At 32.4% G+C, this 25431-nt stretch overlaps 2 protein-coding genes across 6 annotated transcripts in view; one reads left to right on the forward strand and one right to left on the reverse strand.

Moving 5' to 3' along the window:
- Window positions 1-20: 20 nt before the first annotated feature.
- LOC113516950 (integrator complex subunit 2) lies at window positions 21-5905 on the reverse strand. The gene is made up of 7 exons (XM_052900914.1): window positions 5250-5905; window positions 4756-5129; window positions 3606-3790; window positions 3173-3521; window positions 2967-3039; window positions 2457-2640; window positions 21-2052 (listed from the first exon to the last, which is right to left on the reverse strand). The coding sequence occupies exons 1-7, from the start codon at window positions 5546-5548 to the stop codon at window positions 133-135; spliced, it is 3384 nt and encodes a 1127-aa protein (XP_052756874.1). The 5' UTR covers window positions 5549-5905; the 3' UTR covers window positions 21-132.
- A 3299-nt stretch (window positions 5906-9204) lies between these two features.
- LOC113517445 (adenylate cyclase type 8) overlaps window positions 9205-25431 on the forward strand; it is a 34530-nt gene continuing 18303 nt past the window's right edge. For 2 of the 5 annotated variants that reach the window (XM_052900930.1, XM_052900934.1), the window contains exons 1-14: window positions 9205-9508; window positions 11236-12095; window positions 12625-12774; window positions 15163-15278; window positions 15391-15502; window positions 15582-15709; window positions 16153-16311; window positions 17108-17246; window positions 18246-18347; window positions 18641-18732; window positions 20269-20524; window positions 21789-21872; window positions 22927-23034; window positions 24884-25095. In XM_052900930.1, coding sequence (XP_052756890.1) covers window positions 11535-12095; window positions 12625-12774; window positions 15163-15278; window positions 15391-15502; window positions 15582-15709; window positions 16153-16311; window positions 17108-17246; window positions 18246-18347; window positions 18641-18732; window positions 20269-20524; window positions 21789-21872; window positions 22927-23034; window positions 24884-25095 — 2219 coding nt within the window. In that variant the 5' untranslated portion in view covers window positions 9205-9508; window positions 11236-11534. The remainder of the gene's footprint in view (window positions 9509-11235; window positions 12096-12624; window positions 12775-15162; window positions 15279-15390; window positions 15503-15581; window positions 15710-16152; window positions 16312-17107; window positions 17247-18245; window positions 18348-18640; window positions 18733-20268; window positions 20525-21788; window positions 21873-22926; window positions 23035-24883; window positions 25096-25431) is intronic. The other 3 variants (XM_052900931.1, XM_052900933.1, XM_052900932.1) reach the window with 3 other exon arrangements.

A 25431-nucleotide genomic window follows, 5' to 3' on the forward strand; every position in this document is an offset into this window, starting at 1 on the left:
ATAATAGGAATAATAGGCAAAAAATATTTGTGTTTTATTTATTTATACTTTATTGTACAAATTGATAGTACATAAATAATACTTTAATATTTTTATTATGAAAGAATGGACCCTAAATTAGCCACTAACAAACTAATAAATCTTATCATTTAAGAGTGCTTTTTGTATAATTTCTGACATTGTCAATTTAATATCCCGACATAAAACTTCTGCGATTAAAACCTTCGTCTTAGGCTGAACATCTGATGCTACATAAGCACCCTCACCCAATATATTCGTATCATTCCAACAATGACCAAGTGATGCTTGCGATTCACATATCCGTCCAAGTTGCAAAAGTAGAGATGTAATATCTTCTAATAGTGATGGGAATGCTGTACATATTCGTACTAATGATTTCAAAATAGGCTGAAAAAGTTCTAAGCGTAAATCACTCGGAAGCACTGATAATAAAGTTGAAAGAGTATTTATACAAAGTCTTGCAATAGACATGGCTTTTGGTAAAGCATATTGAATTGATAAATGTGATACCAAATCTACAGCGAAGATTTGTTTCTCAAGTGACGCCTGACTTAAAAGTTCGGGTATAAAATCTAAGCAAATATGCATTGAAGGAATACCCTGTACTGTAACAGATAAAAGTTCTCGTGGATATCCTTGAAAGTGCACTAGTTTGGCTAATGAAGGTTCTGAAATAAAAACCTGATGAAGAAATGAGCAAATAATGCTTCTGACTTCACGCAATGACCACATCAATTCTGGTTTATTTTCATCTTCTGAAGTTTCCAGACATGCTTCAAGTAATATTTGAAGTGCCGCGCTCTCTTGTGCTGCTACTAAAGCGTTTTTTAATTCTTCTCTTTCAGAATCGGAATTCAACTGACCACTTTTTTCAAGAAGAGGTTTATCTAGCAAATGTCGACTGAGTTGGCTTCTCGAAGCTGCTAAACTTGCCTCTAAAATCCTTAAAATTATCTTTAAAATAGGACCACATCTGAATACTCTTATGTCACATCTTAATACTTGTAAAGGATCTACTAAAACATTTTCTTGTGTGATTGTAACATTTTTGACATTTCCGTTAATATCTAACAAAGCGTTAATTGTCATTATCCAGAGACATCTCGGCAAAACAGTGTTAAGTCGTAGCCAAACTTCACGGTACAATTCTTGTATATGCCTTGGGACTTGATCACCAAGTACGCTCTTGAAATATTTCACAAATACCTCTGCAAAAGGCCAGATATCTGTTGGATTTTTATTAAGCATAGCTTTTAAAATTTTACCAGTTTTATAAGGATTTTCTTCAATACTCTGAAATGCTTCATTGATAGCGGCTTCTGATAAGTTTACATCAACTTGATGGCGACAAGTATCTCCAAATACTTGATCATCCATCCAATCATCAACAAGTGACAGTTGTGGAAAATGAGTAGCCAGTAAGCGAAGAAGAGGACTGAATAGGCATCCATAACTCATCTGATCTTTCTGTGCTTGATGCAATAAATACTTTATAGGTAATTCAGATAAAAATGCTGAAGAATAACTTTTCACTTTTCTGCCATTGGCAATAAGTGTAGCCGTATTGGATAATCTGACGTCTTCGTATAATAACAGATAATAAATTAATAATAGTTGAGAAGCTAAAGTTGGTTTATTTATATCGATTTCAATCGAGGCTTCCCCGTTATCTACCTCCATTGGATTAAAAGGTTTATTTTGTATATCAAAGTTCGCTCCAAATATCGAGTTCCTAAAAACCTTTCTAATTTCTTCTTCAGTAATCGGTTTATTTACATACTCGTTTGTGCCTTTGTTATTAATAACAAGAATAGAGTTTACGTAAACTTCAACTAGTGCGGGCATAACAGGATGCAAAGGCGCTGTACAATTACAAATTTGGCTATATATCCAATTTTTGATTGGAACTTTGTGCTTTGAAAATGCTCTGGATTTGAGCAATTGATGAATACAATGCACTGGTAAATATCCAGCGATATTACTGTTGAGATTAGCCGTTACAGGCACTTTTACAGCATGAGCAGTAACAACCTGGAAACAAAATTTAATGTTATGGCTAAAATAAAAAATAATGGTTTAAATATATTTAAATGTAACGAAAATTAAGACTATGATTAGTCTTACACTTTAAAATTGTTTTTTGTTTAATCCAAAGCTTTGCTCGCATGAATGGGGATAAAAGGTCTCTGCTTTAATCTATGATGGTTTATCTCTGTGTTAGGATATATTTTGAGATACTTAATGAACATGGCACTGCTGCCATCACAATAAGATAAACATCATAGAGTTATCGTGAATGGTTTTTGTGAAATTCTACGTTTGGAAATTTGAACTAGGGTAATTTGAAGGCGTACATGTCGTATTTATGGACTATGTCGTCTCTGTGTTCGTTCAGGATGGTGTGGTCATATGTATTATAATAAAGAAAAATGTACCTGTTCTGTAAAAATTTCTTGTGTGAAAGCTTGCTTGATACGTGCTAGTCCATTGGGACGTACAGGAACGCGCATGCCCAGAGTTGCGCATACTAATTCACCAACAGCTGTCAATTGTCCAGAATGAAAATGGATTGCTATTAAAAGCAACATTTCGCCAAATGATGCTGTCACACCTGAATTGCTGTTTAAATAAAGTATATAAAAATAATTATCGGTTTGATAGATATTGGTATCGATTCTGAGACGTCGTTTTTCGAAACCTATCTCTTAACCCAATATTTTAATTTGATAGTTTTGCGTAATTACTATTTTGGACCATCATAAACTAAATTTATTATAATTTTGATTTATATCTATAAGAAATTTAGTTCATATTGGTTCTTAGAATAAAGATTTCATTGTGATATTAAATTGCAATTTTACTTTTAGAGATAGGTTTAGAGACACGGCGCTTTGGAATCGACTCCAATGTTTTTGTTATGAAACAAATATTGTAAGCCAATATACCTTTCAAAGTATGCTTCTTCTTTGACTAGCCATTGTACCCACTCTATAGCTCTTTTTTCATGTTCAGGTGCAGCTGTAATATTAAATAAAGTATTTTACACTTTACTGCACCACTTATAAAGTCATAAATAAAATTATTATAAAAAAAAATTTACACTTAACTAATATATATTTTATTATATAAAATTATTTTAAAAACTACATACCCATTAACGATGGACAAGCCAGAATCATACAAAGGCTCAAGGAAACAAATCTGACTCCAGCTGGTGTTGGAGGTGGTTTTTGTGTAACTAATCTCAAAAGTCCTGCTACCTCATCATCTTGAAATTTTATTCCTGCTATACCTCTAAGAGCACAATATAGCCTGAGCAGTGCAGAGGCATTGACACCGGCAGTAGCTTCTTTCAGCCTATTCAACAATTCAAGGCGAAGTTTTGTAAGTGATGTATGACCATCACCTTTGCCTCTTTTATGTGAATTACGCAAAAATGTGGCAAACCATGCTCTAGTTGTTTGATCAGAACCAAGCAAAAGTCCTGACATAAATGATACCTAAAAATATATCTACAATAAAAAATTTGTTTCATCATATGTATTGGAATTTATGATTTCTCGTAATTAGGAAGCAAAACTTACCAAATCATCCTGATGATGTGTCAAAGTAAGATTTATAATTAATGAGGGAAGGCGTGATACTGCAGCAGCTTTAGATCGTACAGCAGCTGCTATATATGGGCAGGCATCACAAAGAGTTGCAAGTGTTTTTGCTCTTATGCCACCTTCTTCACCCCTTTCTGCATTCACTACTAATGACTCTGCCACTATTTTATTGTATAAAAATATTAATTTAATACAAATAAATCATCTATATATAAGAAATACTTCCAATATAAATTAACAATTATGAGAATTATCTATTTATGTCGAAAACATTTTTTGCATATACAAACTTTAGAAGCATATATATACTTCTAAAGTTTGAAGCCTGCAATATCTAAATACCAATGTTTCTTATTGTATGAACAAATTTAAAAAAAAATATTATTACTGGAATATATAGAAATAATAAGTAGTTATTGTAATACTGGTTAGTTACTTTGGTTAAAGGGTGCAGTAGCAAAAATGAAGTTTAATCTTCTAACTGCCATAGTAGATGAGTGGGAGGCAGGGGGTTGTTAGTAATAAGATCAATTAGTGTGGAATAAGCTCCTTGTTGCAGTTTTTCCTAGACACTACAGTGTGAGGTTGTTCAAAAAAGGTGCATTACGGTTTCTTCAAGGACAGCAATGTGTATGTGGCACTCTGTGTCACAGATATCTATAGGCTACAGTACCTATTCCTAATTACTATCAGATTAAAACTTGTTAGCTACCTTCATAGTAGAAAAAAGTTAATAGGCTAAGTAATATATCCTGAAATGTTAACCTATGCAAAGACTCACTTGATACAATGGGTCAATCAATCTAAATTCATCCTCACCTATTTTATCTCAGTACTTCATCTCAGTGTAGATAGGATTATCATCCCTTTATAATTCATAAGATAATTTCATCAGTTGGATTTAATTAACTTAGAACTTATGTTTGATTTTTACATTTATTCAATTACTTTATTCTGAAATAAATTAATGAATAGTCAGATACTATTAAGATCCTGCTTCTGGCTTCAATTGGCATAATTTTTTAATGAAACTTGGTTTAAATAAGAAACAACCTGGGTTACATGCTCTATTAGTTTCCACATAGGGTGAAAATCCTATAAGGAATCAGGTTATTAAAGAACTTACCTTCTTGTAATGTATCAGGCATATTAGCAACTACCCATGATATTATAATGGGTCCTTTATTAACATGTAGTAGTACTTCAACAACATCACAAATGTTTAATAAATTTGGCAGTTCTGCTAAACTTATGCATATGACATCTGTAATCTCTTCTAAATAGACATCATTATCAAACAATTCTGAAGGTTTAATAGTACATTCTACATTTGTGTTTTTGTTTTGATTGTATTCTATAAGTTGAGCTTGCATTTGTAAAATTTCAGATAGAACTAAGCGCACACGGCGAGCAGAGTCTGACCTTTCAAAATCATTTGCTATACCAATAACAATTTTTTGAATTAAGAAAGATTCAGTACATTGGGAGCCATTTTTTTGTCTGTAAATAAATAAAAACATTACTTCCTAATTTATATAAGAAAATTTTTATTTTCAAAGTGTTTACTTTGAGTCAATGCTTCGAAGAAAAAAAGTAGAAATAATTTAATAGAAACCTTACCTCATTTGCTGTTCCTTTTTCAGATCTACCTCTAGAGTGTGGAACTCTATAGACAAAAGGGAGACAATAAAATTTACCAAGTCAATACCAGATAATAGAGTTAGTATGTCTTTCTTAGCTTCGGTGCAATATCTTGTCACATCCAGAGGAGATATAAGGGCCATACGCACTAAACATGGTATAATAGGCCTTATTTCGTCAGGTGAACATTTCATTAGAGTATCAATATCAACATTTTTAATAGCTTTAAACACATGCGGTAGAACAGGTTTCAAAAAGACTGTAGTGTCATTATCCATTTTAGTAGAATAAAAATATTTGATAATTATAAATTGTAATTCCGCAGAGCAATAAAACGTAGTTTAGTCTATCGTCAGCAACATATAAACTTTTTACGGTCTTCTGCAAACCAGTCAGCTACAGGTTATAGGCGTTATTGATTAGGTAAATAACCTATTAATAAAATAGACAAAATATTAAAAAATCACATAAAGAATTTAAATAGATAAAACATGTATATGATTTCAGCAATGAAGATGACGGCATTTATGAATACAGTTTAGAGACTATGTCTAAACATTTATGAAGTAAAATAGGAAATAAAGATAACAAATAAAGTTTTGAATAATAACAAGTGACAAATTCTAGCTGTCAGTCAAATATCTCTCATTTTTTTTAGTACGTTTGTTCTATTATGCAACAGGCTAAGGTCGGAGACCATGCTGCCTAGTCTTCAGTATGATAATTTGGAATTCAAATATCTCTCAATTATGGTGTCATGTAATATCAAAACGGTTGAGTAAAGCCATAGATTAAGTATAATGTAGTTATGAATAAAATCAAATCACATATATCTAAACTTTTGGTTGAGATACAATCGTGCTAGGTAATACGTAATATCACTTTTTGACAACTAGATCTGTCCAAACCTAAGAACAAGGAATTACATAGATGGAATGATAAAATAAAAACAATAAATCATTAAGGTGCCTCCTTTCTTTTTAAGTAAAAACAGAATGAAGAGAGATGATATGTGAGGATGAAGCAGGTCAGTTATACCATCGTGACGAATTCAAAAAAAATATTCACGATGGTTTCTAGAGGGAACCACGTGGAGGTCGACTTGATAGTATATATTGCTAGTAATGAGGCTGTTAAACTCCATTGTTAACAATCCCTTTCCCCTCATTAGACGTCATTTAGCCGGGTGCAGATGATCCCAAAATCGCCCTCTGATTATACGTCATAGTTAGGCCGTTAATAATAAACGTTTGCATAATCTGGTGAAAAAAGTCTATTATCTCATACAGACCATGACCTAGTCTGGTTTACTGTTGGATGTAAAATAATTGATGCTTTTAATAAGGAGTTAAACCTAAGTCAAAATAACAAAACTCAAATATATATTTGGATAGTCAGCTAGACCAAGCTTTTTATTAAACAACCTACGAAGCAGAAATAACATTACTTTGAAAAGCTTGGCCACTGGATCTTGAACAGTAATAAAAACGCATAAAAAAAAATTCATTCTGTTGAATCCAGAACACTTCTGTGGTATGATCAGATGCCTAAAACTGCGACACTTAAAACGAAGTAAATGTTAAAAAACAAAATATGGTATATAAGAATATGAAATGGTAGATATATCCATATACTTAAATAGAACATTATTTACACGATGACTTTAAGTAATTTATAAGTGATAAGAATAGTCTGTACTGATAATGGCTCTCATTAAATGCTGCAAAATGAGCATATGGTAAGTTTAGGTGAAAGTCCAATAAAAATTTGCATATTTGACCGAGAAAGAAAAACACCGCTAAACATCCTATGCAATGCATGTATGCATCCTGTCAAGCACAAGTAATATACATACCAGAAGTGCAATTTCTAATATTATGAACCTATTATAAAGAGGGTATATCAGAGGGAGAATTTGTACAAAAGTCGTTTGCTTAGGCACCTCTGTCCTATTCGTGTTTCTACCGTGAAGGAGTTGTGTTTGCATGGTTGTGTTTCTGTTTGAAAGGTGGGACATGGCAGTGAATTCACAGTATAGGTACAGAGGAATAATATCTGTGTCCTCAGGAATTGCAAGGCATGGGGGGTATCATGGGCGCAACAGTATACTCTGTTATGTCCATGGTATTGCTCATATCTACAGGCGACGGTTATCACTTTCCATCAGGTGGACAGTCAGCTTGTTTACCATTCGAAATAGCATAAAAATATGATATAAAAGACCCGTGTTTCTTATATATATTTTTTTATTAGGACCATAATTGTAGTTACAAACTGCTCTGCATAACTAAATAAATTTTTTGAGGGTTTTAACGTCTCATAAACTATGCAAGTTAGAAAAGTTGTTTTATTTTTCCTGTAATATTAACATTGTACTATTATTATAAATGTAAAAGTTTGTAAAGGTGTTAGATGTTTGTATCTACGTTTATTACGTACTATGTGCAGTTATACGTCTGAACGGACTTAAATCTAATTTGATACGCAGATAGATTATTTATTTATTTTCATTTGGAATAGTTACAGCTTGTTTTACAATTGTATAATATACGTATACTTTCAAAGTAAAATAATTTGCCAAAATACTATTAACATTATTTATTTATTTATATAATAAATACAAAGAAAGAAGTAAGAAAGAATTTTTTTTTAATTTAAATTTATATTATTTAAATGAATAAATTATAAGCAAGTAGGTACGTTTGATTACAGGCATATCATTTTACATTGTAAATAGATAAATGATATAAATAAAAGGGAAGCACCGACCGCGTACTTTACAACAAATTATAATTATATAATATATAACGTAGAAAGTCATAAATATGACAATATAAATATAAATTTGTGTAAATAAATATGTCTTGATATAAATGCACTATATTATATCTCAATACGAAGAATACCTTCTATACTGATTCACGCGAACAAAGCCGCTGGGAACAGACAGTACCTTTAGTAACTACAATTATTTGAAAAAAAAAAATCCTTAACAAACTTTGGAAATTAGAAAACGGGAATGGTATTTTTTCACATATTCGATCATAAATAAAAAAAAAAAAACTACGTCGCATAAAACAATTAAAAGTGGTTTGGAGTACTAGGATCAATTTAAAATTTTGAGTATCCGTTTTGGATTCCCTAGCAAAGATTTTTTTTTATTATTTTGCAATATAAGACAGCTAACGATAAATAAAACAATTCCAAAAAATTTCAATTTCAAAGTTATACTATTTGCAGTTGTTGAGATTAAGTGTTGTGATAGACTGATGGACAGAGGGACAAAGTCGCATCATTATAACTCTAAAAACGAACTTCTAATTCTAATTCTTCTGTGAAGTCAATTTCATTATTTTAAAAACAGCTTTATTATTAATAATTTGGTCATGTATTTATTTTAAGTAATTTACAAAACTATTGATTTGAGATATGCAATCTTCGCTATTACCCGTCAGCTTTCATATCATCATAAAACAGCAATGAATACGTCTTCTTTTAAATTCACTATTAAGAGTATAAAGCAAGATTAAAAAACGTTAAAAGGCATTATTATCAAATAAATATTAATTGAAGCTTTTGACAATGTTTCAGTAATTAAATTGAAGTTTAAAATCATATTCCAAAATATTACAGACATTACAGAGATCAGATCACAATTAATATATGACAACAAATGTAATCAAGAAATAGAGTGCCCGTCAATCCTAAATACCTAATATGTTCAAATAATTACTTTAATATTTTAGTGGTTATAGGACGTATTACACGTGGAAACAAGAGAGGAATCAATGTAGTAAGTCGGGCGGGCGCGGGTCGTCGTTCGCCTGGGGCGCTTGGGTCGCCTAGGGCGGCAGGGGCGGCAGGGGCGGCAAAGCGGCGCGGCCGCGGTGTCCGCTGCGCTGTGGGCGGCGGCTGGCGGCTCGCGGCCGGCGCGGCAGTCGCACGCGAACACGTGCGCGCACCGCCTTCGCGCTATCGCTCCCTAGTCCGCTACACCACCCGCGCCCTACACACCCCATTCGCTCAATATTTTGAGGACATCATACTTTAATATTCCCCACGACGGATCGTTCTATTATTAAACTCATTTTTACATCTCATCTTCGTTTCCGGCATACGTTATCACCGTCTTGGTGAATTAAACGTTATTAGGTCAATAGTAAGTCTTTTACATAGATAGCTTACATCATCGAACCATGATTTCGGCGGGAAACCTATTGCAATACAATAAGAAATTGGTAAAGTGATATTCAAATGAAAATGTGTCGTAAAGGTTTTGTGTGATATACAGCATAAATATAAAGTATTTTAGTATGTTTTATCTTCGCTTTCTTAATATTTTCTGTTATAAAATAATGGAATGAGACCAATGATAATATTAGCCACAGTCTATAAATTAATATATACGAATCATACAATTACTTTACAGTTGATTTTTATTCTGATTATTAAATGACAGTAATCCGAGTTTTTAAATATTGTTAGCTTTTGTAATTATTTATTTATAATAAAACAAAATTTATGTCATAAATCAGATGGTGTGATTGATATTATTTAAATTGTAGAAAAGAAGCAGAATCCAATATTGGAGTGAAAAAATAAATACTAATCAAATACACGTAATTAAATATTTATTAAATAGTTTATTGAATGAATTTATTATTTATGTATTTACTGTATTATATATAAACTAACCAGCTATAAATTATAGTTCAAATTATACTTATAATACAACAATAATTATGTTAATAATAATATATGTGTGTCTATATATGTATTTGTTTTATGTCTATCCGATCAAATATTATTTATTATGTTAGTTCTTTACCAGAATAATATTACAGATTAAAATCTAGGTTGAAATAGGAAGGTTAGTTACGTACTTTTTTAATGTACTTAGCTTGGGATTGGATGATTTGGATGTTACCCTATTTGGTTTTTCAGAGTATTTAAAAGTACCTAATGCCTTTGTTTGTGCAATCAATTATTGATTGATTGAAATGTGATGAACAACTGCAAATGACTTTCAAAATTTTGAATATTACTCTATTTTGTGTTGTCATGGTCTTGATACAATAATTTCTGTAATATTAAGTTCTGGCATTTATTTCAATTTTTATATTCATTATAATTTGTGCGAATAGATAGATGAAGTATATATACATCGTTTACTTTTAAATAAAGTAATCGTATTTAAAAAAATATATTAAACTTAGAAATCATTATTTTTTATAAATATAATATATTTTATTTTAAAGAGTATTTAAATATATTTTTAAAGCAACAAAATGAACGCTAAACTCAATGGAGGTGCATCCAGACACTTGGAACCGTTGTGCTCAAAAGAGATCTTAACAAACGCTGAAAACCTGAAATATCTGTTGTGTTAAATGGTATTAAATAAATTCTGGTCAGCAAACCAACTTCCAATGATATGTGCAATGATTGGAATGTTAGCCTTAGACTATCTACTCACTTATTAGTTAATATGATGATTAAAATCTGTTGTTAGATACAAAAGCCGTAAGAAACGGCAATGAGTAAAATTAAGTCTAACAAATAATTTGTATAAGCTAGTCAGTTTCACGGTCACGGTACTTATATACGCCGTAACGATTGTCAATATTGAAATTAGTATATATGTATCTTTGGACAGAATGAGTTGGTAATGTCTGTAGACGGCTCAGTTAATGAATGGATATCGGAACAATGTTTCAGCGTGTAATTTATTCATTACACAGGCGTCCTCGATCAGGCCGTCACTAACGGAAAGTCTCCGCTTGATGAACTCTAACGCGTGTGCCTACATGTCGCTACAATTTACTCGCAATAATGAACAATTTACGAGTATTACTGTTGATGCATTTATTTTTGCATAATATATGCAGGTTATATTAAATAGGTACTCAAATTACAAATGTAATTTAATTAATAGAAAAATAACCATACCTCATTAAAATTTTAGCTTCATTATTATTTTGCTTTAATATCATCTTAATAATTTATGAATATGACATTTAATTATTATTGTGAAAGTGATTTAATGATAATCAGTAATTTAATAAAATATGCTTTATAAGTGAACTCGGAAAAAAATTGTGAATGTGAATGTGTTCAGTGTGAGTACGGAGATATGCTGACATTTAATACAAAATTTAATGGGAAACAGATATAATTTACGGGACATGAAAATAGTATTTACGGCCTACAAAAGTAAACAAACATGTCTCGCCACGCTATGATTTAAGGATTTTTAAAAATGGGATGTTACTGATAGAAATGGAGAAATCAATGCAGCCACGAACGTTAAATAAATATTCTTGTTGGGTATGTCTAGTGCCACCATGGGGTTTCACCGATCGAGAAGAAGAACAATTATATACAGCATACACTAAACGCCAGCGTCAACGTGCTATTCCACGGCTACTTATCACTGGTGTATTGCTACAGGCGTTTGCAATTGTAGTACCAGGAGAACGAGATCTCTTTTTTGCGTACAGCTCAGTGGTGATATCGCTATTTGCTAATTTAACCCTGGCTACAGTATATTCCTGTTTCCGTTCTGCGCGTCCTGTATTAAATCATGTCGCGTGGTTTGCTCTATGGATACAGCTCCTCATAAGTGTTTCCCGTCGTCTTGGTGACTCATATAACGAGCTGCTGGGTTGGGCCATCGTTCTACAATACTTCACATTAGCAACTCTGCCATTCCATTGCATAATATTGATATTATACAGCGTTATTTCTTTCACCGCTTATCTCCTCGTACAATATTATAATGCTTCAACTTCAGAAAGTCGACTGGCAGAAGATTTTTGTTATCAGGTACTTTATTTAAAATACTAATAATAACATTACCATTTTAGCTGTAAATTATAGTTTCAAAATAAGAGGTAGCGATTATTTTTTAATGCCTTTTGGAATGTAAACAAGCCGACGGCTCACCTAATGAAAAGTAACAATCACTTAAAGTCGTGATTGACAGCAATAATATGTATTACAAAATAAAATAATGTTTTAGAACATTATAACTTATTTAACGTACTTACTTACTTATTGGCATATTTGAAAGGAAATCGGAAATTGGTTTATGTATAATATTATTAAACCATACATTACTCACCACCAGTGGCATATTTGAGATTACTTTTCAGGAGAGGCCTGGCCATATGGCACTTAAGGCATATATATACATAGACATCCTAGGATAAGATCCTAGGATGGGCACCAGACAAATCACCCCCCCCCCCCCCACCAAATGTGCCTATGTTCGTCATATATTAAGAGTCTATAATTCGTTAACATTGATATAAAAATAATATGCACTTGATATGATTATTAAATATTTTTACAGCAAATTGCAAATGGTTCACTTCTGTTGGGAGCAACGCTATTAGGAGGAACTGCATATGCAGTAGGTGAGCGACAACAACGTTGTGCTTTTCAAGAAACCAAACGAAGTTTACGGGACAAGCTTACCATTGAACAGCAAAGCAAAGAACAGGTTTTGTATTGTTGTATATATAAGTTTATTCAAATAGTATTAAGCAGATGTATGTATAATCGTTATAAAAATCACTGCAATTACCAATGTATGTGTTTACAGTTAACGATACAAATACAGAATATAAAAAAATAATCATAGCAGATCCTATTTTGATTAATCGTCAATTAAAATTAGTGTCTAAAAAATTTATATAAGGTGTATTAAACAATATTTTTAAGTTACTTTAAAAAATGAGAAGAACAAACATAAAATATTTTATGCTGTTACCTCATAACCCCATCATTTGCAAAAAGATTTGAAAAACTCTTTTGTTATTTGAAATGATTTCTTTGAATTTGAATATTTTCAGATTGGTACCATAGAAATTTTATCAAACTCGATTCAGTAGTTTACTTTTTAAATCACTATAACGGAACACAATTTTTTAGACATTCTATATGTTTCTCTGTTTGTATGTTTATTCTGGAACCACACAAAAACAATTACACTACATTAGATACGGTTTTATAGCCGTATTCCTGAAGATTTGACTTAAAATCTGGTCTATGTTTTATTTTGATACGCCATTTAGAAATAGACTATTTCGTAAATTTTCTTATTTCTAAAATCCATGCGTAAGAAGTAACGAGCAAAAAGCTGAAGACTAGCTTTTTGGCACAGATAACTGATTATTTGATTAGAATTATTTGTTTAACTTTGCTAACATTAGTATGTGAGTAACTGCCAACACCTGAAGACTAACCACCATCATTACTACCAGAATTTCTACAACCTTCCATATTAGCCCTCAATCTGCGCTATTTCGTCCACGCATGTTTTGCGACACGTGTTTTACTTCTAAACAAGGCATCATCCGGCAAATTATTAGATCATTCCTCGGAGCCTAGTCTTATGTGTTTGTTTTGCAGTTAGGGTGTCGAATGGCAGTCGGAGATTGAGGGCTAATATGGAAGGTTGTAGAAATTCTGGTAGTAATAATGGTGGTCAATCATCGACCGTCCGGTACTCACACACATATAATAGTAGCGGAATTAAACAAAATAATTCTACTCCAATAACAAGTAAAACGTTCAATGCAAACAGTATTTGTGAAAGTATTTAAGTACAGGAAAGGTCTTACTTTTGTAATAACAATGCAAATAATTTAATAATGATATATTTAAATAAATAGAGGTACTTGCGCCTTCTATTTCTATCTACTAGTAAATATGTTCAGATGTCCATTATGTTCTTACTTTCTCTGTAAGAGGGTGTCGTAGTTTCTTAAAATATTAGCCCTAATCTATTTCTTAAAGCTTGTAAGCATGACACCTAAAATATTTTATTTTGGAATCTACATTTGTCAATTTTAGTACTTAATACGTACATAACATATTTGATATACAATTTGCCAAGACTATTACGTGGCCACGCTATTTTCCTATTTTTCCCCATATTCCTTAGGTTCCGCATTCATATACTCTTTCAATCTAACTTAATCTAGTTCTCTTAAATATATTATATATACAAAATACAATGTTTCTTCAGTACAGTGAAAAGCGCGGTCAGAGAATTTTATTTAGACTTTTCGTAAACGTTAAGAGGAACAATTGACTATTTTTTAATAGCTAACGAAGATTTTCAATTTATTATTACATCATGTACAGTGATAATAATTATATCCATTCATGATGTAATAATAGATAATTTGTTATTTTACTGTTTTACAATAATAAATAAGTGTCGAAATAAAACAAGTGAAAGAGGACATACGGGTTGCATTTTTTAATAATTGTATATGTTAGCTTCTTAGAAACTTTTTAGAGTTTCATAATTCTATACATATTTTTTTATAAAAAGATACTTTCTTTTTTTTTAAATAAATTTTAGTATAAACAATCACCAAACAAAACCAGAGAGAGACTTTGTACAAAAGTCGATTGCTTGGGTACCTCTGGCCCATTCGTGTTTCTACCGCGAAGCAGTTGTGTTTGCTTGGCTGTATTTCGGTTTGAAGGGTGGGATATGGCGTGAATTTACTGGGTACAGTGGAATAACATCTGAGTCCTCAGGAATGGCAACGCATGGGAGGTATCATGGGCGTAACAGTATACTCTGTTATGTCTTTTGAGTGATTCATGATGTAATAATAGATAATTTGACTGTTTTTAAAAGCTAATATAATAAAAGCTTCATGGTACTGCTCATGTCTATAGGCGACTGTTACCACTTTCCATCAGGTGGGCCGTCAGCTTGTTTGCCATTCTAAGGTGTAAAAAAAAATATAAATACAAAAAGCTCTTCTTTAATATCTTTATCAAGTCTGAACTGCAAGAACATCTAGTTAAAAAACAGAATTGAAGATGTTAATAGTTGCAGAGTATATAACCTAGCTTTATATTTCAGGAGCGTTTGCTTCTATCAGTGCTTCCTGAGCACGTAGCAATACAAATGAGACAAGATCTTGGCCTTATCGATACGCAGTTCAAAAAAATTTACATGTCGAGGCACGAAAACGTTAGGTAAGTTAAATGTATATTGCATTAAGCAATTTTTTTTTCAATTTCAATTCTGTATTTTTTGGGTAAATTTGTGTTTTATATAGTGTAACTGAATTTTTGCATGCTAAACCAGCATCCTGTATGCGGACATCGTAGGCTTCACGGCTATTTCTTCTACTTATTCAGCACAAGATCTTGTTGCAATTCTTAACGAGTTGTTTGCACGATTTGATCGACTTGCCGAGGTAAATAAATTTATTTTCTATCATTACAAATTTAAATGTCCATATATCTTACGTTTTAAAATAAAGTTTTTGTATACAGAAATATCAACAGCTGCGTATCAAAATCTTGGGTGATTGTTACTATTGTATCAGTGGTGCACCAGTAGAGCGACCTGATCATGCAGTTCTGTGTGTCCACATGGGTTTATCTATGGTTAAAGCAATTAAGTAAGTATTTCAAGTAATTATCAGTTGTAGTGATTAGTGATTAAATTTTATGGGCGAGAAACGTTGAACCTTTTTTCATGAAGAAGAAAAATAAGTCTGTTAATTTTGAACTACCTGGGAGTTTATTGATCTACTACTATCTACGAAATAGTATATTTTTGTTAAAATATAATGTATTGAAATTTTATTTTAGTTTATTTTTATTTAAATTAATTTATTTTTTGTAAATGGATGAATTTGAAATGTCTGTGAATGAATTATTTCTACATTTTTTAATATCTATTGTTTTATTAAAAAAATATTTAAATTTTAAATAAAACTTCTAGTAGTATTACAAAAAGTACAGTATATATACGTCCATAGTTTACACCATAGTGACTTATCGTAATGCTTGATTGCCAATATCCTTGTGTGAAGAGTCACTATTATTTATTTTTATTTAGATACGTGCAACAAACTACCAATTCGCCCGTAGACATGCGAGTTGGTATACACACAGGAGCAGTTTTGGCGGGAGTATTGGGGCAAAGACAGTGGCAGTTTGACGTATACTCGCGTGATGTAGAACTTGCCAATAAAATGGAGAGCAGCGGGATGGCTGGGTTAGTATAATATATTTATTACTCTTTAAGAAGGTTGACTATTACTAAGAATAATCCTAATAATACTAAGCAGGAATTATAGCATATTTTTAATATAGAATAAGCCACACCTTCCTTTTCTGTAGGTGCCGTAAGAGGCGACTAAGAGAACTTAATGGTAGAAGGATAGGCAGCAGTGACCCTGGTAAAATATCACTAAAAGCCTAACTGCGGTTGCCAATCCGCTTGCCAAACGTGGCAACTACTAGCAAAACTCCCCTCATGGAGAAGATTTATATTCAACAGTTCTAGTTATCGGCTGAAATGATAATATTAGTAAACTGTTAAATGAAACTTCAGTCCATATCTGGATTTTAAAATAATCAAATTTTCAACCCTTTTATGTTAAAGATTGTTTGCTGTTTGTTTGTGTGAATTTTGGGTTACCTAAATTGTACCTGCAGCTTTTATAATGTAAAACAAGTTAATGCTAAATTATTGATGCCCATTAATTCTTCTGTTTCCGCGTCTAGGGAAAGTAAATAAAGTTTTGTTTGAGAAATCAGTTCAGGGTACAATAGGACTGATATACCTGAAAAAGGTAAAGGCCCTTAAAATAATGAAAAAAAAAAGTTAATACTAAATGAATATTGTATTATGAATTCAAAGTTATGCTAAGTTTTAAAATGAAAACTTTTTTTTTTATTACAATTAAATTATTTTAATTGGCATTAAATATTGGTTGGGTAATATCGTTCATATTTCTAATAAAATTTAGGTTAACATTGGTATAGTGAGTTATTTTAATTGTTAACAGTCGTGTTCACATATCAGAAGTAACGCTGAGTTTCCTTAACGACGACTTTGAAGTTGAGCCAGCGCATGGCGAGCGCCGCGAAGAGATGTTGAGGCAGGCTGGCATCAAAACATTTTTCATCGTTCGTGTATTGAAACCTGTACGTTACTTTTCCCCTAATCTAAATTCAATAAAATTAAGTATTAATTTCATTATATACATTATTTTAAAATGTATTTGTATACTTGTGTTTGTAGATACCTACAAATTTATTATAATTTCTTTGCTTCATTAGTTTAAGTAGTATTTTTCTTTTTGAACATAGTTTCTCTCTTATTGATTTAGTTTAAGTAGATGCATCTCAAGTGAATACACCACAACTAAAGTTTACCTACCATTTGTCCTCGTAATAATAAAATACTGTTTCTGTCCTAAACTAAAGTTAGCCACAAAATTTCCACATAAAAGTAATTGTGAATTTGGCCTATTTATATGTGATTCTTTGTCATGATAATTTAAGATTGTATTGCACAAGAAAAAAACCGACTACAAATGTGGCAAAATCAGCTACTTTTAAAACTGCTTTTGCCACTTTTAAAAACTAAACTACTAAATCGATTTTGATAAAATATCTGTGGCACTAATCTGAAAGTGTATCCTTTCAAACAAAAAAAGAAAAGGATTTTCTAAATTGGTTTATAACTGACGGGGTTATGAGGTGACAAACATAAAAAAATAATACAACCGAAATTAGAATAACCTCCTTTTTTGAAGTCGGTTAAAATACGGTCTCACTCAAAAATTATTTATAACACTACTTACCTAAATAGTGTTTAACAAAACTGTTTAAGTGATTAATAATTATTTGGTCAGTGTAATAATGAGAATTTTTAATTTCATATGCTAAATTATTATTATTTCCAATAATTTAAATTATTATTATTAAATACCTGTTTTTTTAATAAACCAACATTCTTTTGTTTATATAAATAGATGTTAAATGCTCTTTTGGAATAAGATTTATATTTATAAATTGTGTGTGTGTGTATTCTCTCTGTGTGTGTGTATTTTACGCATGTGTTTGAATTTAACAAATTCATTTTATGGTAATACCGATAACGTTTATTAATGAATATACCATATATATTATGTCTAATAGTACCAGGGAGGCGAAGAAAAAAGTGCCCCTGAGGGCGAGGCGGTAGAGGGTGGCGATGCGAACGACGCGCTCTCCGACCTCAAAGACGACGATGAGGACTCGGTGAGTGCACTACTGCCTCTCCGAACGCCGCTACTCCCGGCTCCCACTCCCCACGCCCCTTTCATTTATACCAGCCTAAATAAATCTAGGACACTGGGCCACTAGACTCGGGGCCTGCACTACCCTACTTATAGTTTTAGACTAGCGAAGACAGCTTTTACAAGTCTCATTCAGATGGAATTGCTCATTAATTCACCCCCACCTTCTTGGTTTATGCTATATTATGATCATGAGCCTTTATATCGATTTGCTGCTTTTCAATTACATAGACACGCTTCATAAATTATTCGTAGGTTCTATCACCGCAAGACGAGAGCAAGGACAATGAAGAATTGAAAATACTCAATATGTTACGAGAAGAGCTCGTGAATAGAGATGATAATAAGTAAGTACGACTAAACTACATGCTTTACTTATTATTTCTGAAGGCAATTAAGATAAGTAGGTATAATTAAACCGTATATGTTAGGTATGTATACTACACACCATGCATACATACCTAAATATAATAATAGCAAGTTGCCTTTTACTTACGTCATGCTTAATTATATTGTGGACATACTCATATTTATAAAATATGAATATTTACGTATACAGTGGTTAGCTAGTGTGAAATATAATTACGTATTTGACTGATAATCTTAAAATTTAAATAAGTCAGGATAAAAACAAAAATTAAATATTGACACTTTTAATATTTTTTATTGTTTCACTAACAATATTAAAAAGTAACATAAGTAAAGTCAAGCGCATAAAATTATAAACTTTATTTTTGATAACGTAATTTTTTTTTCCTATTACATATAAGTTAAGTGCCTAATAATGATTAAAGTATACCAAATTTTCAATGCAATTTCGAGCGTAAGGTCTAATCTAACTAATGACAATGTTTTGTGTCTATTTAAATTTCTAGCAAGATTTCCGCCTACAGCAAACACCGTTAACAAACCTAATTATCCCGAGATACGACGCTATCCTCACCCCCTACCACATTAAATTAAGTGTGCTCGGCGAAATGCGAGCAAGTCGAGCGTTACATTATACTTAATTCACAACAACAACAAATACTTCTACCTACCCTATCCATGATTACAGGCGTAATTTTTTTTAATAATATTTTTCCTCAATGTGAAATAAAATATATACGGGCAAACGCAGTGTAGGACGACCCCTACTAGATGGAATGAGTAGCTATGCTATGTAACTGTCAACTCTGAGAATAAATACATACAGCGGCACAAAACATTGCAAGTTTCAAGTTACTGTCAGTTGTCGTTCAATTTGATACAATTAAAAACTTGCAACATTCTCCCAGATAGCTAGTTGTTGGAATATAGAACTAAATTATTCATGATATTATAATTTGGTTACACACAAATCTTACTTATATAATATAAGAGAAATTCTTAATATAATTATTGTACTCAATCACGTTTAAATTAGTGAAACGATATATGATAGAGAATAAATACTACTTGAAGGATGTTTCATAAGGCTTAAGGACTTTAAAGAATCTATCAAATTGCAAAGAGAGATATGAAAGTAAATCTACCTATTATTACCTATTTATTTTACCAGAGGGAGACTTTGTACAAAAGTCGTTTGCTTGGACACCTCTGTCTCATTCGTGTTTCTACCGTGAAGCATTTATGTTTGCATGGCTATGTTTCGGTTTGAAGGATGTGATATGGCAGTGAATTTACAGGGTACAGAAAATTAACGCCTGAGTCCTCAGGAATGACCACGTATGGGGAGTATCATGAGCGAAACAGTATACTCTGCTATGTCTATGTTGCTGCTCATGTCTATAAGCGACGTTTACCACTTTTCATCAGGTGGGCCGTCAGCTTGTTTGCCATTCTAAGTTGCATAAAAAAAAAATTGTGATTTTGATAAATAGGAGAATATTATGTATTGTTAGGGAATTGGCGGACGCGACTACTCTCTGCCTGACGTTCAAGGCGGTGGGCGCAGAAGCGACGTATGCGCGACGAAGCGACCCCTGCCCACTGGCAGTGGCAGCACCACCATTAATGCTGCTTCCAGCGGTGGTAGCGCTAGCGAGCTTCGCTGTGCCGCCCACCTTATCTTTGCATGCCGTTTACCTCGCCCTGATACTAGAGACCGGCCTAATTAATGTTATATACTATGCCTGCTTCAGATATGCACAGTTTAAGGTAATTTCCTTAAATATTTTAATTGTTAGTTGTTAAAAAAAATATTAAATGTTAAATAGGTACATGTTTTAAGGTAAATGTACTTACATACAGGTAACAGAAATCATACATTCGTCAATAGATACCTATTTACTTACTCGTTCAATTTGTTCCTTCAATTATTTGAAACAAACACTTTTTTTGAATACAATATTTAGTGTATATCAATTTGAACAATAGACTTCAAACTTAACTATTAAAAAATGTACTTGTAATAGTATTTTTTATCTTTATCTTATCACTAAAAATGATAGACACTACTTGAAGCCTAGTCTGTCACTGAATTACTTATAAAAATGAAAAATATTATTATATTTTGTCACATTGAGTAGAATTTTTATTATTTCTGAATATTTACATTAAACAAAACATTCTATACGAGTATTAATCGATTCCTAAGGACGCATTTACTATATGAAGTAACAAATGAGTTAGTGGGCGTCAGACTGAACTTGAAAGCACCTTTCATTTCCAGAAATTCTATACTTAAAGGGTGAGTAAAAATAAACAATTTTTATCACATCTAAGTTAAAGTTACAGTCTAGTCTATGTTTATATTGTATATATTCGGAGACTAGTTTTTTGTCCACAACATCATATATGTTCATTTTGGTAGTAGAAAACGAATGAAAAAGATCACTAATAGATGATTGCTGAACCAAATCACATCCAATTTGGTTCAGCAATCTTTGTATAATGCTGGGAATAAGCAGACAGACACACATAAAATATCGAAACATTGTTTTGGTATCCGGTGCCCTTATTAAATTCCCTCCTTACAATGTTCAGATATCAACTAGATATATTTTTATCATTAAGTTTGTACCAGAGGGAGACTTTGTATAAAAGTCGATTGCTTGGGTACCTCTGTCCCAATTCGTGTTTCAACCGTAAAGCAGTTGTGTTTGCATGGCTGTGTTTCGGTTTGAAGGGTGGGTTTGGAGGTTTGGATGACGTGAATTTACAGGGTACAGAGGAATAACACCTGAATCCTTAGGAATGGCAATGCATGGGGGTATCATGGGCGAAACAGTATACACTGTTATGCCCATGGCACTGCTCATGTCTATAGGCGACGGTTACAACTTTCCATCAGGTGGGTCGTCAGCTAGTTTGCCATTCTAAGTTGTATAAAAGAAAAAAAAAGTATAAAACGTTAAAAATTAATCAATTACTTTTATTTTAATTAAAATATTTTAAATAAGTAATATTTTTTTCTTTTCAGAAAAAGTCCATTAGTCCTTATTGGAAATTAACATGTGGCACATTCAACATAGCAATGTTTGTTGCAGCTAACGTCGCTCCTTTAGTGAGTATAAATTCTAATACATTTTACAATACTAGTAATTCACTAGCTGATGCCCGCGACTTTATCCGCGTGGTATGGCGAAAGCCAGAATGAAGGGTTGAATTTTCACAGATTTGTAAATTTTGTACGAGTATGTATCGATGTATGTACCTACCTATTTATTATGTCTGTGCATACTAGACCAAAATTAACAAATGACTTGTTGTTCTCACTCTTTGCCTTACATCAAAATGACTTTACTTAAGTAGGTTGCGTACTAAGCTGTATAAGTGACTATAATTTTAACCATCCCACGGGAACTCTCTATTTTTCCGTGATTAGAAGTATCTAAAATGTTGACCACGGATGTAAGGTTTAAAGCAAAATTTCGGAGATAGAAAAGAACATCCTCCTGATTTAGTTTTTAGCGTTTTTTTTCTATGTACAGACAATCGACCTCTACAGAACGTAATCCAATTTTTAGAAATTATAAGAATATTTAAATGTATTATACTAGAATAGAGTATCAATGAGCTTCAGGACAATTGTCTTTCATAGCCATAGATAAGGTAGCTACTGTACTGTAGATACTGAATAACTTACCCAATGAACATGACTAAATATATTTAAATATTCAATTTTAAATTATCACGTGACCGTATATAAGAAATTTGCAAAAATTCGTATAAAATTTTGTATCTACTATTATATATAACAAAGCGGGAATTGTTTAGTTCCTTGAATAAAATTTATATTAATTTAAATAATTATATTTTGTAACTATGTTTCTGGCAAAATGATATTATTATTACTTATTATTATCCCAGGGTTTCCTCTTCGAGAGTCCCTATATAAATTATTTATATAAATTTCCCTATAAAAATTGTCATAAACAAAATATTATATTTTGTTTATAACAATATATCAACCGTCACAATGTTTTTAAAGCTTCAGAGAGATAGTGTACTCTACTTGTGTATGCTGCATCCACTACCAAGAATTTGACGTACTAATAATAGGACGTACCGTAAATCCGACAAAATATATTTTAAATACGTATTGTTTCCGTTTTCAGATTATCTGTGGTAATTTTGAAGCGATGTTGATGGAGGATGGCCTGAGAGAGGATGCGCCAGCTCACAGTGGGGCGCGTCGCTGCATTCATCCTTCATACTACTATCACGTAAAGCGTCATTTTTACTTTCACATTGTATAGATAGAGTCAATAATGAGATGACTTGAAATCTATGTGGACACTTCGTTCACATTATTGGACATTAACATTGAGGTGCGAAAAATACGTTTCGTAATGATTAATTGGTGAAAACAGAAAGAAATGTGAAATAATGGCAATATACCTAGTTGTCAGTTTGCTTTTTTAGATAATAGATACCTAGTTATATCATACTCATATAGGTATTCAATCTATACTAATATTATAAAGAGGAAAGATTTATATTTTTGTGTGTATATTTGTAATGAATAAACTCAAAAACTACTTTACCAATTTAAAAAATTCTTTCATCATTAGAAAGCTACATTCATCCTGAGTAACATAGACTATATTTATTGCTAGAAAAGATTAGGATAGGCTATATTTATTGCTAGAAAAGATTAGGGATCCTTACTAAAACTTTAGTAACGTAACTCAAGGTAAAAAAATGCTATAAAATAAATTTCGTCGCGTGCGCTGCGGAAATTATTGATGATAGAACAAAAGTATGTCCTACAGTATTGAAGAAAATATAAAAAAAAAGTCTCCCTCTGGTAGATATAGTTTTTATTTAATAAATTATAGTTTTAACTATAATTTACTAACTCGAGATGAAATTATGGGGTTTACCTTATAAATGAAAATGGAATGGTGCACTCGCTTATGCTAACGGTATACAGTGGAGCATAAAACGATGAGAATGAAATTTGATCAGTTGCTCCATCAATGCAAATTTCAGTAGAAACTAACTACGCTGGTTTCCAGAGGGGACCGCGCTGTGGTACACCTGTGCGATAGGGTATATTTTTAGTGATGGCGACTAGTGAGCCCATTATTAACAATCTCTTCCCCTGAGATTATTGGTTGGGTTAGTACGTATCTTTATGATGTATAAAATTTTTGAGCCAATTAACAAGATTATTTTTATCTTCATGATTGTGTAAAATTATTTTATGTAAAAGATTACTGTAAACATGTTTAACAGTCAAATCTTACGACTGTAATTTTAGATGGGGTAATAAGAGAATTTTTCCCTAGTTATAAAGAGAGAATTTTAAATTATCCATTTCTCACTGAGAATATTGATAGCGATTTATATGTTGTTTTAGATGTTAAATGTATAGTAACGGTATTTTATGATTCGTTGTTTTCAAATTGAGTCACTAAAAGTCACTTTAATTATTATAAGTAAAAAAGTTGTATGATGTCCAATTTTCGTGTGAGTTTACTTGGGAAATTATAAATTAGCGTAACATGGAGGAGGACACCGATAACGAAGGCGGGGTTACCTTCCACTTTCATATTTTTTATTAATTACTCATATAGACTTACATAGCATGTACAAAGTGTTCATTTGGTATATTGGAGATAGGATTGGGTAATGTTGATACCGTTACAATACCTATATATTGAGTTTCTACGATCATTTAGTGTAAAAAAGGTCATAAACCATTTCGACATCGCTCATACAAGTCGAATTTTCATTCAGGTTCTTCATTTTAGTATTATACTCGTATATTGGATAACCAATCTTTAATATATCCGTTAACCTCAACGCGGTTCCTCCTGGAAACCATCGTGGTTAAATCTAATGGATTTTGTCATGATGTGCTAACTGACCTGCCTTTTCATTCTCACCTATCATGCCTCCCTGGTGTCTGGCCAGCGTATACCGACTGTGCAGGCGGGGTTACCATTTCATTATCACCCATTAAAAATATACAGATATTATAGTTACAATATATAGATATTGTTACATACTAGCCACCTCTAATTGGAGAGGCGGCGAGTGTCGTATGCGAGCTATGCGTCGGTGCAGGTGGGCGCGGGAGCACTATGCGGTGCGCTGTGGGTTTCGCCCCTGGGCGGATGCGCGCGTGCCGCGCTGCTGGCCGCGCTGGCCGCCGCGCACGCGCTGCCCGCCGCGCTGCAGCCCGCGCTGCTCGCACCGCGGCCCTCGCTCGACCGCGACCCCTACCGCGCGCCCTACAATCACACCGCCGACTACGACCCGCATCTCCTACACGTGCTGTTAGTTTTTTATTTCTATTTTAATATTTACTTATTTACTAGCTGTTTCTCTTAGATTTGCTCGCACGAATTAGTATATAAAGAGAATACTTTAGATGTAATAAGTTTGAATATTATCTACCCGTGCACGAAATTTCATTTAAATCCATTTAACCACTTAGGCGTGATTTAAATAATAAATATACAACCTTTCAAACATTATACGGGACCTGTACAATTTGAAATATTAAACTGCCAACGCAGCTGTTTGTACACTCGCGTCATTTAAGTATGTTACATAAATCAGTCTGTATAATTCAGCACTCAAGTCGGGACGTTTAATTATCAAATATCATC

The sequence above is a fragment of the Galleria mellonella genome, unplaced genomic scaffold (genome assembly GCF_026898425.1).
Source record: "Galleria mellonella isolate WM207_F2 unplaced genomic scaffold, CSIRO_AGI_GalMel_v1 utg72, whole genome shotgun sequence".
In the NCBI taxonomy this organism is placed as follows: Eukaryota; Metazoa; Arthropoda; class Insecta; order Lepidoptera; family Pyralidae; genus Galleria; species Galleria mellonella.

Coding starts and splice junctions, on each gene's coding strand:
- LOC113516950 (XM_052900914.1), bottom strand. CDS start 5,548: ATGGATAATGACACTACAGTCTTTTTGAAACCTGTTCTACCGCATGTG. Junction 5,130..5,249: donor AAAAAGGAACAGCAAATGAG/GTAAGGTTTCTA, acceptor ATTTATTTACAG/ACAAAAAAATGGCTCCCAAT. Junction 2,053..2,456: donor AAGAAATTTTTACAGAACAG/GTACATTTTTCT, acceptor TTTTGTTTCCAG/GTTGTTACTGCTCATGCTGT.